At 52.6% G+C, this 16607-nt stretch overlaps 6 protein-coding genes across 6 annotated transcripts; 2 read left to right on the top strand and 4 right to left on the bottom strand.

Annotated features, from left to right (window-relative positions):
• Window positions 1–943: 943 nt before the first annotated feature.
• J4E83_010484 (uncharacterized protein) lies at window positions 944–2736 on the top strand (the record flags this gene model as incomplete). Its single annotated transcript, XM_049337365.1, has 3 exons — window positions 944–1039; window positions 1094–1479; window positions 1527–2736. 3 exons carry the CDS (start codon window positions 944–946, stop codon window positions 2734–2736), a joined length of 1692 nt encoding a protein of 563 aa, XP_049183592.1.
• Window positions 2737–2852: 116 nt separating this feature from the next.
• Window positions 2853–4208, bottom strand: J4E83_010483 (uncharacterized protein; the record flags this gene model as incomplete). The annotated part of the gene is made up of 1 exon (XM_049337364.1): window positions 2853–4208. The coding sequence occupies one exon, from the start codon at window positions 4206–4208 to the stop codon at window positions 2853–2855; it is 1356 nt and encodes a 451-aa protein (XP_049183591.1).
• Window positions 4209–8931: 4723 nt separating this feature from the next.
• J4E83_010482 (uncharacterized protein) lies at window positions 8932–10115 on the bottom strand (the record flags this gene model as incomplete). The annotated part of the gene is made up of 2 exons (XM_049337363.1): window positions 8932–9889; window positions 9976–10115. The coding sequence occupies 2 exons, from the start codon at window positions 10113–10115 to the stop codon at window positions 8932–8934; spliced, it is 1098 nt and encodes a 365-aa protein (XP_049183590.1).
• Window positions 10116–11557: 1442 nt separating this feature from the next.
• J4E83_010481 (uncharacterized protein) lies at window positions 11558–12298 on the top strand (the record flags this gene model as incomplete). The annotated part of the gene is made up of 1 exon (XM_049337362.1): window positions 11558–12298. One exon carries the CDS (start codon window positions 11558–11560, stop codon window positions 12296–12298), a length of 741 nt encoding a protein of 246 aa, XP_049183589.1.
• Window positions 12299–13239: 941 nt separating this feature from the next.
• J4E83_010480 (uncharacterized protein) lies at window positions 13240–14739 on the bottom strand (the record flags this gene model as incomplete). Its single annotated transcript, XM_049337361.1, has 1 exon — window positions 13240–14739. The coding sequence occupies one exon, from the start codon at window positions 14737–14739 to the stop codon at window positions 13240–13242; it is 1500 nt and encodes a 499-aa protein (XP_049183588.1).
• Window positions 14740–15332: 593 nt separating this feature from the next.
• On the bottom strand, window positions 15333–16451 carry J4E83_010479 (uncharacterized protein; the record flags this gene model as incomplete). Its single annotated transcript, XM_049337360.1, has 1 exon — window positions 15333–16451. The coding sequence occupies one exon, from the start codon at window positions 16449–16451 to the stop codon at window positions 15333–15335; it is 1119 nt and encodes a 372-aa protein (XP_049183587.1).
• Between the last annotated feature and the right edge of the window lie 156 nt (window positions 16452–16607).

The following is a 16607-nucleotide window of genomic DNA, read 5'->3' as shown; positions in this document are numbered from 1 at the left end:
ATAAGGCGTTTGGCACCACAACCACGGGACGAGCGGCCCCAGCTGGATGTCGCAGCATGCACTCTTTGAGGTGACATTTGTCAAAAACCCCAAAGTCGACACCGAGCTGCCCGAGCAGTTGTCAGTCTCGATCTTACTTACGCACGCAATAGCAAACTGAAGAAAAGGACATTGTCTTGCTAGAGCGACCAAGAGCACACGTCGCATACTAAACACTGCAATTACCATTGCATGGCGTCTGCATGGGACATGCTGTACCACATCGGCTCTCCCACACATGTCCGACTGTCGGTACATGGTATACCAAAGTTTCCGAGAGATCACCATCGTTTTTGCCTCAACCGCACCACGCTAACCTGTTCCTAGTCTAGGCAAGCCATCATAGAAGCATTGAGATGCACGCCACTTGTGTCTTCCATTCTTTTGCAGCCCAGCACGCGAGACTGCGTTTCGGACGGGGTTCCAATTGGCATCTGTCGCTCCTTGCATTTGCATGTGGGTTCTCTTGATCCGCCGAACACCCCATGTGAGCCAATAGCTGGCCTCAGTATCGTCAAGCTTTATATCTCCACAATGATCAAAACGATCATACCATTCCCGCGTTGCAGCCCGCTACGCGCATGGAGACGGTCGGACCCTTGTTGCATCTGTGCGACATGGTTCTTTTGCGCGTATCGGGTGCTGGAACGCAGACGCATTCTACCCCTTCTGGAAGGGCGGTCTGTTCAAAGCCGTTGATCTTAGCCCGTCGTGCAAGGGTTGAGAGCTTCGAAATATTGAATACGCGTTCATGTCTGATCGGATCGATTGAATCATCGTCGAACGGGCCAACAGCGGCAGTCATTTCCATGAAAAGCATACATTCCTACTTAAACTCCACGAAGCGCTGCTTCTTCAACCAGATATTCACTCATTATATTTCATTCGTTACTTGTTGAGCAACATGTTGGGTCTATCTCAGGCACTCTTGTTGGCCGTGTACGCTGGAGTAGCTTGTGCAAAGACTGTCACTTATGACTTCGAAGTTGGCTACGTAACTGTGAGTACTCTACTTTACTTGTTGACACCAAATGACAACGCTAACTTACTATAGGCCGCGCCTGATGGCTTCGAGAGACAGGTCATTGGCATCAATGGAGAGTGGCCCATTCCTACCATAGAATGCGATGAGGGTGATACCGTTCAGGTGACGGTTCACAACAGCCTTCCTGATCAAACCACTGCTCTTCATTTCCATGGCATATGGCAAAAGGGAACGCAAAACTACGACGGTCCCAGTGGAGTTACTCAGTGCCCCATTCAACCTGGATCGTCATTCACCTACACCTTTATTGCAAACCCTGCTGGCACTCACTGGTACCATGCGCACGAGAAAGGCCAATATCCCGATGGTCTGCGCGGCAAGATGATTGTGCACGACAGAGCTTGGGAGGCGAGCTTGAACATCGACAAGCAGGTGTACCTTTCAATGTCTGACTGGTAAGCAATTTCAGTCTTTTGTACGTGCGCGAGCTCACAGTAATCAGGTACCACCGCCCTATGCCGGAGATGATCGAGGCATACATGAGCCCCGACAACACAAACGCCAACTTCGACTCGCCCGACTCTTTCCTCTTCAACGATCAGGCCAAGCCTTTTGACCTCAAGATCGCTAAGAACAAGAGGTACCTTCTTCGTATTGTCAACACCGCCGCTGTCGCATGCGCTCGCTTCCACATCGCAAACTACACGCTGAGCGTAGTTGAGATTGACGGTGTCCAAACGCAGCCTCAGGAGGCAGAGACCATCATCATTTGCGCCGGCCAAAGTTACGGTGTAGTTGTGCAAGGAAAGAAAGACCCGAAGGGATCCTCCAACTGGATTGCGCAGATGATGACAGACATGTTGACTAACGGCGCCCCCTCAGCCGAGGAGCGAACGGTTATTGGAGAAGTTGTCTACGATGACATCTTCGGCGAGATCGACGACATCATCGACAGCATCTCCGATGAAATCGACGGCATCTTGCTTGACGACGAGTGGACGCCGCCCCCACAAACCATCCTCAACGACTTCACCATGAAGCCGCTTGATGGCCAGCGACTCATGGGCCCCGTCGACAACCACATCGAGTTCACCACCAACCAGACCTACTTCGAGGGCGTCGGTACCCGCACTCCTCTCAACGCCCAGCCATGGGTCCCACCTCAAGTGCCTACTCTTTACACCGCTTTGACAACCGGCAGCATGGACCCCGCCACCTACGGCCCCGGCATCAACCCCTGGGTCATCAAGTCCGGCGAAATCGTCCAGATAGTCATGCACAACCCGCACATGTACCCCCACCCCATGCATCTCCACGGCCACGTCTTCCAAGTCGTTGCTACGGGTCTCGGTTTCTGGAACGGCGATGAGAGCTCGCTGCCCCGCGTGCCCCTCAAGCGCGATGGTTTCGTCGTACCTGCGTTCGGCTACGCGGTCATTCGCTTCAAGGCTGATAACCCTGGTGTGTGGTTCTTCCATTGCCACATCGATTTCCATCTCGTTGGCGGTATGGCTGCTACTATCATTGAATCGCCTGATCTTCTGAAGGGCTCTGTTCCTGCTGCTGGCGTTGCGCTCTGCGATGCCGGTAAGAGGAAGTCGAGCGGTAACTGCGCTGGTGAGAAGGGTGAGATCTCTGCGGCGGACGCAAGCACCAAGTGCAACAATGTGTACAACACCCGCGTTCGTGGTGCGATGATCGAGCAGAATTAGTCTTCTCGCACTTTGCATCTTTTCCTCTTCTTTGTACATTGAATACTGTACATGTCTTCATCTATATTTAATTAGACTGTATCTTATCATACCACCATTTCTCTTCGCAATACATCTCAATGGGCTTTGCCACATCCGCATCCGCTCTTGACTCCAACCCTCTTCTTCCAACTCCAGGTCATCGTTGGGTCTGCGACCATTTTCTGCATCACCGCAGTATCTTTGTCGTTCCAGCCCTTGTCTAGCATGCTCATCTCTACACTCAACCGTGCATACCGCACTGCCTCCCACTTCATCCCAAAACTACTGTATGTCTCCGCAGCATGCTGGTACGCTGTTGCGAGACTAGCATCGAGACGCTCTTGCTGGTACAAGCTGATGAGAAGCTCTGCCGTTGCCGGAGTGGCAGCAGAAGATTCCGTCCAGTCACTGAGAACGTCCTGCTGGATAGTCGCAATCTGTTCGAGCCTCGAATCCGATTCTGTGACCAACGAAGCATGGGCAGTGCATGTGGAGCAAGAACATTTGAACCCCCAGTTCTTTTCCAAACCACGCATGCGCCGTGCGCGCGGTAGCTCGTTGTTGATGTATGTTATGGTGATTTCCTCGCCGGGGTAAATGGGTCGGATGGCGTGGACGTAGTGCGTCAGCGTCTTTTCATCGAAGAAATACGCGGCATTTGGTCGGCAGTCGTGGTTCAACATGGCGATTTCAGGGAAAAGCGCGGATTGCGAGATGCCATCGATGGCGACTTCAAAGTTATTCGTGGTAATGCGATCATCTATCGCGTCCGCATCAGGCGTGTGGCCCATGAGCTCCCAGAACAAAGACTGTGTTGATTTCGGAAGCGTGTCAATACCGCGATACAGCAGCGCAAGGCGCTCGGATTCGGGCAATTCGTATAGATCGGGGTCTGTGATGAGGATAGGTGTGGACGCGAAGATCTCGTCGCCTCGTTGAAGGGTCTTGTTGGCGACCAGGCCTCTTCCTTTTCCTGGAAATTCATGCTGGTAGAAGGGAGGGTTCTCGTAATGGTTGATGCGCTCGAGCGTTTCGGGGCGCTTGAATGCGTCGTGTTGCAGCATGGCGTAGGCAAAGGTACGTGCGGTGACGATGAAGATGCCTCTCCCCGATGCGAAGTCTTGTTTGCTGAAGACGCAGTAGGGCTCTGCGACTTTTTCGTTGGTGAAACATTCTGGCCAGAATGTCCAGGGGAAGTTTTCTGTTTGAGAAGCTAACGCGCGGGCGTCTTCTAGGGAGTTTGTGTGAGGCGAGGGGTCCGAGGTGTTGGACTGGAATGCTACTGATGCTGGCGAGTTGCCGTATGCCAACGGTAGGCATTTGCCATTATCGAGCAGGTGATTTGATGGGCAAGCATCTTGTATGAGAGGTTGTTGTGCAACAAAGCCGACTTTCTCGTTCGATAGTGCGAGCGCGCTTCGCAGCAAGCTCAGGCTAATAGCTGACTTCATGATGACAGACTGTGGTTTGTGAGTGGATTCGGTATTCAGGGAATGCGAAGATACAGGAGCAAAAGAACATCATGCGTTGCAGTTTCGTTTTTGTATAAGGATGTCTTGAACTTTTGGGTAGAAACTTGAAACGCAACCTGATCGTGAAGCCGGAGATGAAACGATTGCGCAAAACAAGCCGCACCCAGACGCGTCGGAACCACCTTTGGGCGTTACTACATGGGCGCTGTAACATACTGGGTATGAGGCTTCAGCCTTCGTTCAAACATAGCTACGCGTTGGGGATAGAACATCAGCTTGGCTGGCGTGTACCTCCTAGGTACCTGGGTAGTCATGGGTGTCGCGATGCTCGAGCAACGTAGCCGGAGTGGTCTTCGTAGGAGTCGTGCTGCTCATGTTAGGAATCACCCGAGTGCGCAAGATACATTCCTGTGACATTGCTTGCTCGCGACAGATGCTGCAAGGATATCGGATCACGAGTGCGCGGGGAACGGCGGGAGGATGCACCTAAGTGAAGACGTGACGCGTTTCGAGAGTGAAACCCCAACGCGATCAGGCCTCGGCAAAACCTGCCCGCTAACCTTTGTTAGAGTTAGCGCGAACCCCGACACTTGAACCTTTGCCGGTAACCGCCTGGACAGCCACACCCACACAAGCCCATCATTCTAAATGCGAATGGCGTCGTGCTGCGCCATCAGATTTCTCACTTCACACACTTTGAGTGGAACTCCTAGGCCAAGCGCGACGAAGTTCGATGAGCTGCTCACCACGCTCATAGCAGCTACTTTTACTACTGCGTCTTGTCAAGCTCGTACTGACGTCAATGTTTGAGTATGCAGGCTATCATTCTTCCGCGAAGTGGAAATGTGGTGGAGGCACACGCTGATACCAGCAAAACATTCCGGCGGCATATGCGGATGAGGGTACATATGTCTATAGGTACATGAAGCTGCAGGGCTCTCAGAACACGGCCATGTGTAACAGATAATCCATTGGCATATATACGGAATGTTTGCGTGCATGAAAACTCATGCAAAGCAATCCTGGAACTAGGCTGGGTCTCTGAACACTGTTTCCTGGGGTTGAAGGTGCGGGATTATGTCCAAGAATAGACACGCAAGCGTTGACATCTGTCCATAGGCCCGAACAAGATGTTCCAGTACCCGCGTTAACCTTTGGCGTACTGTAGCAATCCCATCATGCAAGGATACTGAAGGAGATGCGCGAGATGTTGTGGACAACGTAGTCATTGCCGGCGTGGAAGAAGGTGTGGGGGAAGTTGAGGTAACCGGCGACGTTGTGGAGGGACGAGAGACTGGCGTAGACGAGAGTCGTGAGCTTGAAGGAGTCGGACATACCATCACCGATGAAACTCCCGCAGAAGAACTGGGCGTGATACCAACCTCAACGCAGTAGCTATGGCCAATCTGGTAATTCCCGCATTCACTGGTAAGAGATGGGTTCTGTCATCTCATCAGCTCTTCCAAGTCATAAAGCGCATACACTAACACCGACCCACGCAAATAGTTCTTCAGTCGTGATGAGGTAAAAATAAGTAAGGATACAACAAGGGAGGTTGTTGTCCAGATTCTCGTGCCACAATGTGCACGCTGGATGCGCACCCGGGTCGACGATACCAATTGGTATCTTGTTTCGGGGACTGATCCCCGTGCTGCGTGGGCAAGCGATGGTCATGTAGGTTGGGTCGGAGGATCGCGAGAGCATTCTACTTGTGGGGGTGTTTGAGTTGTTTTCACCTTGTGTAGAAGGGTCTTTTTCTCAAGGTATGTGAGGGATGAGAGGGTATATTGACGAGCGATGGTTTTATCCTTCCCTAAGTACGTGGTACAGCCCTAGAGCAAACACAAAACTTCTATTGGTGCACAGCCGACGTCCTCCAACCAAATTGGCTGTTGCCAGATAACAGTGTTGGTTTTAGATTACGGGTAAATTCCAATCAAGAGAAAGGCTGCAATTATGAACAGAATCGTACCACGGGTCTCCAAATCGTTCTTCCCAGACGCTCTCGACATGTAATTACCCATCAGCCCAGTAGTATCGGGCCAAGTCTGATTAGGACACTCAGCTGCTATGTTCATCACAGACTCCGCCCATCTCGTCACCCTTGCATCCATGGGTAGCGCACACGTTTTCGTGGGCTGTATACCAGGGTTGAGAAACTGACACTCTTGCTCCGAGTTGCTCGAGGGCTGCTTCTGAACCCCAACAGACCCGATCGGCTTGGCGCAGCGTCCCTTTCTCGCGAGCGCCAAGGGTCCATAGTCTCCGTCTGAGTGGATTGGTAATAGCCCAAAGAAGCTCTCTCCCTTGAACTGCACTGTGTCATTTGAACCAGTTGCTGAGATTCCAGTTGTGTTGCCACAAGCGTACGTCAGACCGAATGTGTAGCTCAGACGAAGAAGGTCCATGGTGTTGTTTCTTAATTGAGAAACGGGCTCAACTATGAGAAGTACTTCAGGTGACATTCCTACGCCGATGGTATCGGGACGGCTTTGACCTGAGGCAACGAGGGTGGTTGATTCATAGCCCTTGACGGTGGAAATCGCATCAGTGATGTTCCAGCTCCAGAAGAGGATGTTCTGGTCGATGGCGGAGAAGTTGTGAATCGCGAAGATGACGGGTGATGGGTAGTAGGGCTCAACCAAGGAGTAGTTCGGAGGGAAAACGAGGTCGAATTGTACTGTAGCCGGTGGGTGTTCCGTTTGGAGTCCAGTACATGCGCCTAGGAGGCACAGCAAGATCGATGGATGTTGGACATGGCGACGCATGATCATGCGATAGCGGTCACGTTTGTAGGAAGGCAAGGTCGGGAAAGCGAAGCAGAAGAGTAGGAAGATACAAGATATATTGTCGTTGTCGTGTATACCCTTATGCACTTGGTTCGTGCCACCAACACAGGAGTATAGTGCGTGCGCTTGGCGACACCGCACATGGGTGTCCGGGTAAAGAGCGTTTCTTAGCTTCCGCTGCGTCGTCTCGAAACACTTAAAACTACATCGAACGAGCCGTCTGGGAGGCTTCTTCAGCGGCACAACATCGAAGTGACGGCTCCAAGTGTGTAATCGTCAACACAGGCCTTGGATCCTAAGTTTTGAGAGCGTGGGCTTGTTTCAGCACCTTGTCCCAGCGATGTACTGTGTTAACTAGCTGTGAATATGAGCAGATCTTCCAACATACTTTCACCTTGTAGCCAGTGGTTTATAAAAGAACTCTAGAAGTATATGCTGGACACACCACAGCAGATGTGAACGCAGACCAATATTCTATAATCGAAAGCGACAGGAATGATAATCATACATACAAACCATGGATGTGTTCAAGCTCCTGGAAAAAGATGCCGAGGGAACTGAGACCCAGACCGTCAAGAACTCCTCTGGTAATACTTCGGCTTCGTACGTACACCGAGTTTGGTACGAGAGCAAGCGCCCGAAGCTAACCCTGGAGCGTGGTGCGATGGGGAGAAAATAAGGACCGAGGCAACTCGGGGTAGACGGACTACTAACAGCTTCTGGCATGCGTAATTAGGTGACGACTTTCTCTCGTGTTGAAGGTGAACTTCGGAAACGCCAAGGGCCAATGCAACTCGGGGTACATGAAGCACTAATAGCTTCTGGCAAGCGTAAGTAGGTGACGGCTTTCTCGGATGTTGAAGCTGAGCTTCATGCTTGAGACGGGAACGAGATGCGACGGATACTGAAGTTTGGCGACATGTAGTGCTTGTCGTCCGGTATATGATTGAGAGTGTATATGCCACCCTCAGTAAGCCATCATTCAGACGACCATCTTACGCACGAAAGACCCTAGCCTCCACCCTAAGGCTACATCTCCAAAAGAAGCATCGTCCAAAGGCCAAGTAGCGTCGTGTCAGAACCTGCTAGCACCGGGACCGGGTACGCCGACCAAACCTGCCAATTCCAGCGTCCGGCGCAATCCGAAGCGCTTCGTATAGATCGACAAGCGCATTCAGCCTATTTCGGGACACTTGTCGCGAAAGCTCGCCATTGTCCATCCCAAAGCAGAGCGAGTAGTCTCCGCAGACAGACCGCCTGAACAGCGCCGTCGCAACTCCGGTCGGCCAACCTACATAGGACGCCGCCCTGCCAGCCGAACCCAATTTCGAGGACGTGGCTGACCGCCGATCATCGGCGCTAACGACGTTCTAGCGCCTTGGCAGATATGCAGTCGCGTGGCTAGGGTGAAGTGGCGGTGATAAGCGGCTGGGCTGGGCAAGAGATCCTGTTTTGTAGCTCTCAGGCGTGCCGTTGGTGATGCGCTTGATGGGCGTCTCAATCGTGGTAAGCTGTAGGATCGGCTGGGGGGAGTATACCTCGTTCGGCAGGTGACACTGGCCCCGGGTGTCACAACGTCGGAAGCCAAGCGCAGCAACTCGAAACAAGGCAAAGTAATCTGGCGCAAGGACGGGATATCAGTCTTGTGTGAATAATATTGATTGTGTGAACTGGAGACTCGTATTGGGGTATCATCGCGTCGGAAGACCCAGATCGAAAGTGCGACGGTAAAATGAATCGGGGCGAAAACCACCCAGCCCGAACCGAACCAAAACCGAAAACATGATAACAAATGATTGCCCATCCCATATCTGGAAAACGCCTTGGTAATGCAACGCTATGCTATGCGATAAGCCCTTTCCTCTTTCTTCGTAAACGTATTATCTTTGCTTTGCCAGTAGAGCAAGCCGTTGCTATTGTAGTATGACATTCTCTTCCTGCTGGTATACGACGCCACTCGTGTTCTGCGCGAAGATCTTTTGTATCGGGAGCGTCAATGCGTTCATGATGTTCTCGCGGAAGTCCATCTTGACGTTGCTCTTCTCGAACCAGTAGTGGCGGATGAGCTTGCCCTGGCAGTTGCTGACTTCGACACCGGGGAAGCCATTGGCCTCTCCGCACTCAAGCTCCTTGATGTATTGCTCGTAGTCGTAGCGGATGTACTCGCCGAAAGCGGATTGCTCGTGGAAGCGGGGTTGCTTCCATTGCGAGCAGTTTGCGTAGCGGGTGTCGTCGGGGCACTCGTGCCATGCCTTGAGAATGGGCAGGGTTTGCTCGTTGTTCTGGACAATCATGAAACCAGTGTTGGTGTAGGTGCGGTTGAAGCGGTCGGAGTTATACTGGGGCTCTTTCGCGCTCCAAGGGTCTTTAGCCATGACGAAGGAGTGGTGCGGCTTTACGTCCCAGTGGTTGAGCATCCATTCGACAGGGACGTGCAGGAAGCGGAAAGCAGCATCGGCGTCGAGGAAGATGATGAACTTGTAGTCCTTGATGTGATTTGCAAGTGCAGAAGGCTTGATCCAGGTGGCGTGTCGGTCTTCGAATTCGCGCGCTTGGACGAACTTGTAGTCGTAGCCGTGGACAAGCGCATACGTGTAGTGGTTGAAAATACCTCCAGAAACGTGGTTGATGTTGCGCCAGTCATATTCGCCCCGTTCGTACTCCTCAGTAGACTTGAGGGGACGGGTCTCCAGATCCAGGATCAGGACGTCGCTGCCTAGGTTCTTCTTGTAGCGCGGGTTCGGTGGCAACGTGATGTGGCTGCCATTTGGTTCGCGAATGAAGGGCTCAGTCGGTGACACCTTCAGGTTCTGGTACAGTAGCTTAATGACATCGCCAATGGTCGAGTCGGTCTGCGCGCTGGCTGCTGCCCTGTAGGGTCTGTTAGCTTCCGCCGGAAAAGCATTGATTAGGCCATGGCCCTTCCATCCCAAGAACCATGAAATGACAGCACGTACAAGTTGGACTGGCCATGTGGGAAAGTCACCCGGGGTGGACTCTGCCAAGCCATGAAGGCGAAGATGAATACCAGGACACAGCCAGCGCTCACCGAGAGCGCGAGCAACGGGCTCCGACCTCCAGTCGACGGTAGCATCATCTTGGGCGGCGTAGATCCGGGAATGGGGGAGATCCAAACGAGCGACGCGACGAAGTGCAAACGAAGATGTTACGATGGCGATAGGGGGTGCAGCGTGCTGTGGCAGGGCGTCGGGGGATCAGCACATTTAAAAAGACGACAGACCCGCCAGCTCGTCAGCACCAGCCAAGACGCGCAGGAGGTGGCATGGGGCGCTGGGGGCCGGCGAGATTGCGCTTGGCAGGCCCTTCAGCCTTTTGCGGTGTCCCTGCAGCCAGACGCCCCCGAACCTGGATCCACTGGCGCTGCTAAAGTGGCTTCTGGATCCCGTCTTGGGGCGAATCAGATGCTGGCCCGCTGCTGAGCCGTGAATCTTTCCAAATGGTGTTGATGCACGGTTCCTGCCGCGCTGGTAAACGGCTGGCACGGCATCACAGTGCAGTTGGCGGTCATGTGCCGCTGTGGCTGACAGCGCATCAACATAGACACAGTCGAAGCTGTTAATATTTTTCGAGGAACAGCTGTTGTTGTACGTGTTGGGCTCGAGGCCATTTCCAGTGCGACCGGACGAGCGAAGATGGTGGCAAAGGGTCCAAATTGGGGCGACGCCTACCAGAAACTGGTAATCTCCCCGCCTGGCTACCCGCCCCACTCAACATCTCCATCCCGCCTCCTGACATCTTCGCTGTTCCCGATAAGCCAACGCCTCCTTTCCAACATGCAGAACCACCCCGCATCCGACGCCGCTGTCTGTTGCTGTCTGAAACGAACCTGTGTCCACTGCAGCGAAGGCCGTGTTTCCTGGGCGGTGCCACAATATGCGGCTGCTGACTGGGCGTTCCGCAGGTCCGTGGAGCAATCAAACGTTCGACATTGTCAGCGTCAATGCAATAAGCTCGGTGATTACTACACCTATGGGGCTACGATGGATAGCCTAGGTATCATCACTGGCCCTGATCAGTGATCATCACTGGGGCCGCTGTCTATTTCTTACATTCTTGTCGTCAGCCTGCCGTGTGGCGTCGTCGACTTGTCAAACCTCGAGTACGCGACACAACTCTGACTCTCGGTAACTAGCTGCACGGGTGTACTTAACTTAAAACTGACTTCGTGACGTTGCTTTACAGACCTGATGCGGCGTAGCCTGATCCGCATTGTATGCATGCAAACGCCAACCGATACTCAGGTCAACAGGAACTGGATGCCTGATCTGCCACTCGGGTTTTACCCACCCTAGCGCAAGGCTTGAATGAACGACAGAGAACTGACTTGCTTGTGGCATGTTTTGCTCCGCCTTCCATGTGCTTTCTCGCGCGTTCTCTTTGAGATGAAGCAAACTTCTCCGTCAGCTGGGTATGTATACCGGGCTGCGCCACCACTTTCTCTACATACTTAATACATAACAAGCCATGAATTTAGTTCGCAGACTCCAAAATACGATGACAGAAGCAGGCCACCACCAAATGGAAAGTTCGTCAATCCCAAGCCAGTCTTCGGCACCACAATCCTTCGTATCCACGAATCCCAATCTCATCGACATTAGTAGCAAAGCACGCCAACATGATGAGTCCAACGCTTTCTCTACCGACGACCGAAGCGATCATGACTCACGAGGCTCCGAAAGCCCGACACCAGAACGCGAAACGTCCGGCACATACATCCCCTCACAACTACACATGGCCATATTCGTCGCAGGGGTAGTCTTCCTCATACTCGCAGTCTACCAGGGCATCTTGTACATTCCCGGTGCTCAGCCTAGCACCGCTGCGCTTGCTTCAGGCATGATATGGACGGCCATAACGCTGCTGCAACCCTACTTCCTCGGCGACTTCATCTACTACATAAGCTACGCCATGGGGTCCATAGCTTGGGTCATCGAATCTGGAATCCACGATGGCTACGGCTACGGTCAAGCAATCGGAGAAAGTGAATTCCAGGGTGCAGCCATGGACACACTGAAACAAATTCTCGTGCACGTCGACGAACTAATTACGGTAACTAAGACACATACCGGCCACTCGCCAGAAGGTATACGAGCGACAAACGAGGCGGACCCAGCAACACCATCTACCGATCAGGTTTCTCTGGAAGAAGAGAGTGGGTCTAGAAGCTCCTCACGGCGCCGTAGTTCTGGCAGCGCATCACCAAAACCAAGGCCCGCGGTCCCAAAGAAGAGTAGTCGTATCAGTAATATGAAGATTTAGCTCACCAGTTCCACGCTCCTCTGACCCTTGGGTGCTTAGAGAAACGGTAAATAAAAAGCCGGTAGAAGAATACCCCTCGATTGAAGAATTCTTTGACCCTGTTCCACGATGAAATACGCGGGCGGGTGCAGGAGGGTCAACAGGGCGACGGCGATCATAGCGGCGGAGTTGAGTGAGTCTTGTAGTCTATCATACCACTTCAGATAGTAGGTAGAAGTATCGAATGGGTTTAGACAAGTATTCGTGGCGTACATAACTTCTGCTGAAACACCAGAGACATGTTCAGGACAATAGACGCGATGATGACTAGACTATCGTTTGCTTGAATCGCTAGACATTGTCGCACACAACAATCACTGACCACAAGCGAAACAGTGATGAGTGAAGTATTTAGTCTTCTGAATAATCCTTCCCGTTCGTATACTTCAAGAAAGAAATCCCGCAGGCGCACCTACACTTAGCAATCTCTTGCGCCTCTATTCGACATCATCGCCCGTCATGACGTCTTCCAATCAACAACCCAGTTCCAGCCAGGATGACATCAATGCCACAACTGGCAACACCTCAAACACGCCTCGTTCTTATGAAGAATTCTCAGCAAGAATCTACCATATTTTGAACCCTCACGCAACAGTGTTCATACCACACGCACAACCCAAGTCTTCCCCGGCTAAATCGTCGGATGGGAAGGAAAGACCAATACGCCAACCCACCATCCCGCCTACAGCTGAAGATCTACGGGAAGGCAAGGCAGAGAACTTCGTGTGGGAATCGATCATGGCTAACATCATATTACGCTTGTGATTTCTCCCATGCGTGAAGATATCTTCTCGTCTAGGGCGTCAACGTTGCGGATCACGGTTAACGAGCGAGAACAAATTTCATCCAACTTCAGGCATAGTGTAGATATATCAACACAGTAAAACCCATCACATCTCCAATTACAACCACTTGTACCCTCCCTCTCCACCCGTCTGATCAGTAGTAGCACTAGCCATCTCCTCATACTTTCTCCTCACCTCCGCCATCATCTTCTCTCGCTTCTTCCTCGCTCTATTCTTTTCTCTCACACTTCGCACTACTTCGACGATATCATCGACACGGCCTTTTGCTGTTGAGTATAGGCCGAAACAATCGCCTCCTCCACCGCCACCAACGCTGTGAAGTTTGCTATTCGCCTTGGCAGGCGCCGTGGGTGCGCCATCTGTGACATCAGCGGTCGCACGTCTGCGGAGCGCGATAAGTTCCTCGAAAGCTTCATCGGGGTCACGCATCCGATTTACGGTGATGTGATGCGTGTTTCTGCGTTGGGGCAGGGTGGGTGAAAGACGGATGTCTGAATCCTTTCGCAACTTGTGAGAGTTCTTTTGCGCAGGAAAGGTTTGCGCGCGCCGTTGCTTGGTGAGAGGCGGTGGCACACTTTCTTCAAGAGGAAGTTGTATCTTCTTGGGTAGCAATGGCTCTTCCAAGGTGATACTTCTGCCTCTCTTGCTGCTCTTCCGGGGTATGGGCGGTGTGTCATCCCGTGGTTCTGGTACTTTCGGCGGTGGTATTGTCGTGTCTTTCTGGAATAAACTCCATCTCATCATGGATGCGCGTCTGTCCTTGCGACCGTGCCCGTGACTCATGCGCTTCGTGTAACTGCGACGATTGGCGAGGGGCTCTGGTGCGGTTCTGGGCTCGGCGAACGTCGTTACTATCTGGAGTGAAGGACGGCCGCCTAGCTCCAGCTTGTTGTACTTGTGCGTCGGCGGTAGGGCACTTCCACGAGGTGAAGGCTTGGGCTTGCTGGGTATACGCAGGGGTGGTGGCACGGCGGAACGTGTAGAGACCTCGTCCAGCACTCTCTGACGCGGTAGTCGTGGCGCTTTACCGGTTCCCATTATTTCGCTGAATAGATCGGCGACGGTGTCGCGCTTTGCGGTCTTCGACTTGACTTCGCTGTTGGCGTCCTCTGATGTAGTATCGCTGGAGGTTACAGGACTGAACACGTCGACCCCGCTGTCTTGTACACTCTCCCGGAGGGCTATAAAGCTTCGTGGGGGTGATGAGATCGACCTCAAAGCTGGATGTATTCGGCGGGCGGGCGACCTTCCCTCCCGACTTTCGTTTTCATCTACCGCCCTCATGCTCTTCGGTGAGTATTCTTGCCTTAGCCTATCTTCATGTACCGACTTCGGCTGGATGCAGTCGTTAAGCATCCACTTTTTCTCCAAGGCACTCAGAGTATCCCGTGCCCCGCTAATCGCGGACGAAGTGGACGCCGTCTTATGCGGCTCGTCCTTTGGTGGAACCGGTGGTGCAAAAGGGTTGCGCGCCGTAGAGCTTGTCGCCGTGTCGCGCTTGACATCACGGTCGTGAATTGGAATTGCAGCGGACTCGGATTTGCGGCGTGCTTGGGAGTGAACGAAGTGAGCGAAGGGGTTCTCCGGCTGCGGCATGGTCACGTCGTGTTGACAGTCACGAAGGTCGGGAATGCGGGGTTTGCGAAGTCTGCATCGATCATTCCCCATGTCGCTGACCGCAGAGAGCTACGGTGGGGATGATGAAGGGAGAATACTAGTGCTGCGAGAAGAAGATTAGCAATGAGGATGTAAGTTTGTGGGAGTCATTCCCGATGACTCAGGTATGATGGCATCGACTGGCCGAAGGGAGGTGGGATGGAAGATATGTTTTCGATTGGTAATTTCTATAAAGAGACGTGGCCATTTCCGTGCCAGTTTATCGTCGTGGAATGAAGGGAAAACGCCTTAATGCTGGTAATGGCGGCGCACGGGTATCCGATACATGTGAAAAACCAAGAAAACGCCGTTAACAAATGCTAGCGCTCGCTGGTGTAAGACGCGATAAGCAGGCTGTGCTGAAGATCGCTGTATGCTGAGTGCCGGAGAAAGGAAAGGTGCCATGACCACAAATTGCACGATATTGCTCGCTACAATCATGCCTCATCATGGTCGCTGTACAACACGCACTGACATCATGGGAAGTCCACACATGCCATATCGCGAGACCTAGTAGTAGTACCGCGTAAGCCTCATTCCAGATGACCAAGATTGTGCCGAGTCAAGAGCAGCTCAGGCGCAAAGTTAGTCATGTATGAAATGTCAGCGTCATTGGCAACGTGATGAGCGGTCTCCTCCAGATTGCCAAAGATCGCCTCCATATCGTCTTGCGATATGTCTTCCATCTCCTCATCCTCATCGTCGTCTTCGTCGATTTCGATGTCGTACTGGTGTTTTGGTTCTTCCTGTTCCGCCGCCTGTGTTGAGGCCTCCCATTCTTCGATGTCGGCGCCCGAGAAAAATGAGCCCTCGTTCGCGTACTCCATGGACTCTTCGTCGTCGGCAGTGGTTTCCGAGTTGAGATCGAACGACGTCACCGAGAACATGTCCAGATCTTCGAATGGTGAACAGATAGAAGACGGAAGAGAAGCTGGAGTCCGAGGAGTGTACGCATCGTCCGAGCAAGCGTTGGCCATGACTTCGTCATCGACACCTAAGGTGGTCAGATGAGAGCTTGCATGAGTGCCAATGAGAGACCTTTCCATGCTATGTGGTTCCCTGATAGCATTCCTGTCACCCACGAATTGGAGTCGATTGCCGTATCGTACGTGAAGACCTTGGGCGATACCGGGCGCAAACCAGACCTTGTGGAGATCGAGGCGCAAGACTTTTGCCACTCCAGAATCGAGCAGTCGTCGCAACGAAACCGTGATGGGATGGTCGGCGTGCAGTACGGAGTCATCGACGCGTGAATTCGTAAGCCTTGATAAGGAGGATTGAATGTTAATTTCCAGGTCCTCGAAGGCTGCGCCGATAGTTGCTAGTGATGCTATGGTATCGGCGATCTTGCGCTCCCTTTCCGAATTCGCTCGCCCAATCGTGGCAGATACGGTGAGTCGACTTAGGAATCGAAGGTACCTATCGGCGATAGGAGGAAGCACGGTGGCGTTGGCGTCTGTAGGCGACGACGGGGCGACGGTGCTGATGGGATTGTTCTTGTAGAAGTAAGAGGTGGACTCTAGATGCACCTGTTTTGAGACGGTGAAGAGTGCAAGAGAGTTGTGAGTTTGCTGCTGAGTATGACGATCGCGGAGAAGGTTGTCGTAAACCATGTTGCGCAACTCTGCCGGGAATTCGTCAAATCTTGCCATGGCGGCTACAAAGTGGTTGAGTATTTGTCGCGGTCGATTGAAGTATGTGTGAGAGAGATACAATCGGATCGGTGACTGGTGATGTCCTTTGACGATGTTCCTGTTTCAGGTGGCGCGATGTGGGGTGGGTTCAGCCAACGCACGACAGGGGTGAAA

This window comes from Alternaria metachromatica, assembly GCF_023757995.1.
Source record: "Alternaria metachromatica strain BMP 0045 chromosome Unknown scaffold_45, whole genome shotgun sequence".
NCBI classification, from domain to species: Eukaryota; Fungi; Ascomycota; class Dothideomycetes; order Pleosporales; family Pleosporaceae; genus Alternaria; species Alternaria metachromatica.
This window is presented reverse-complemented; position numbering and strand designations above follow the sequence as displayed.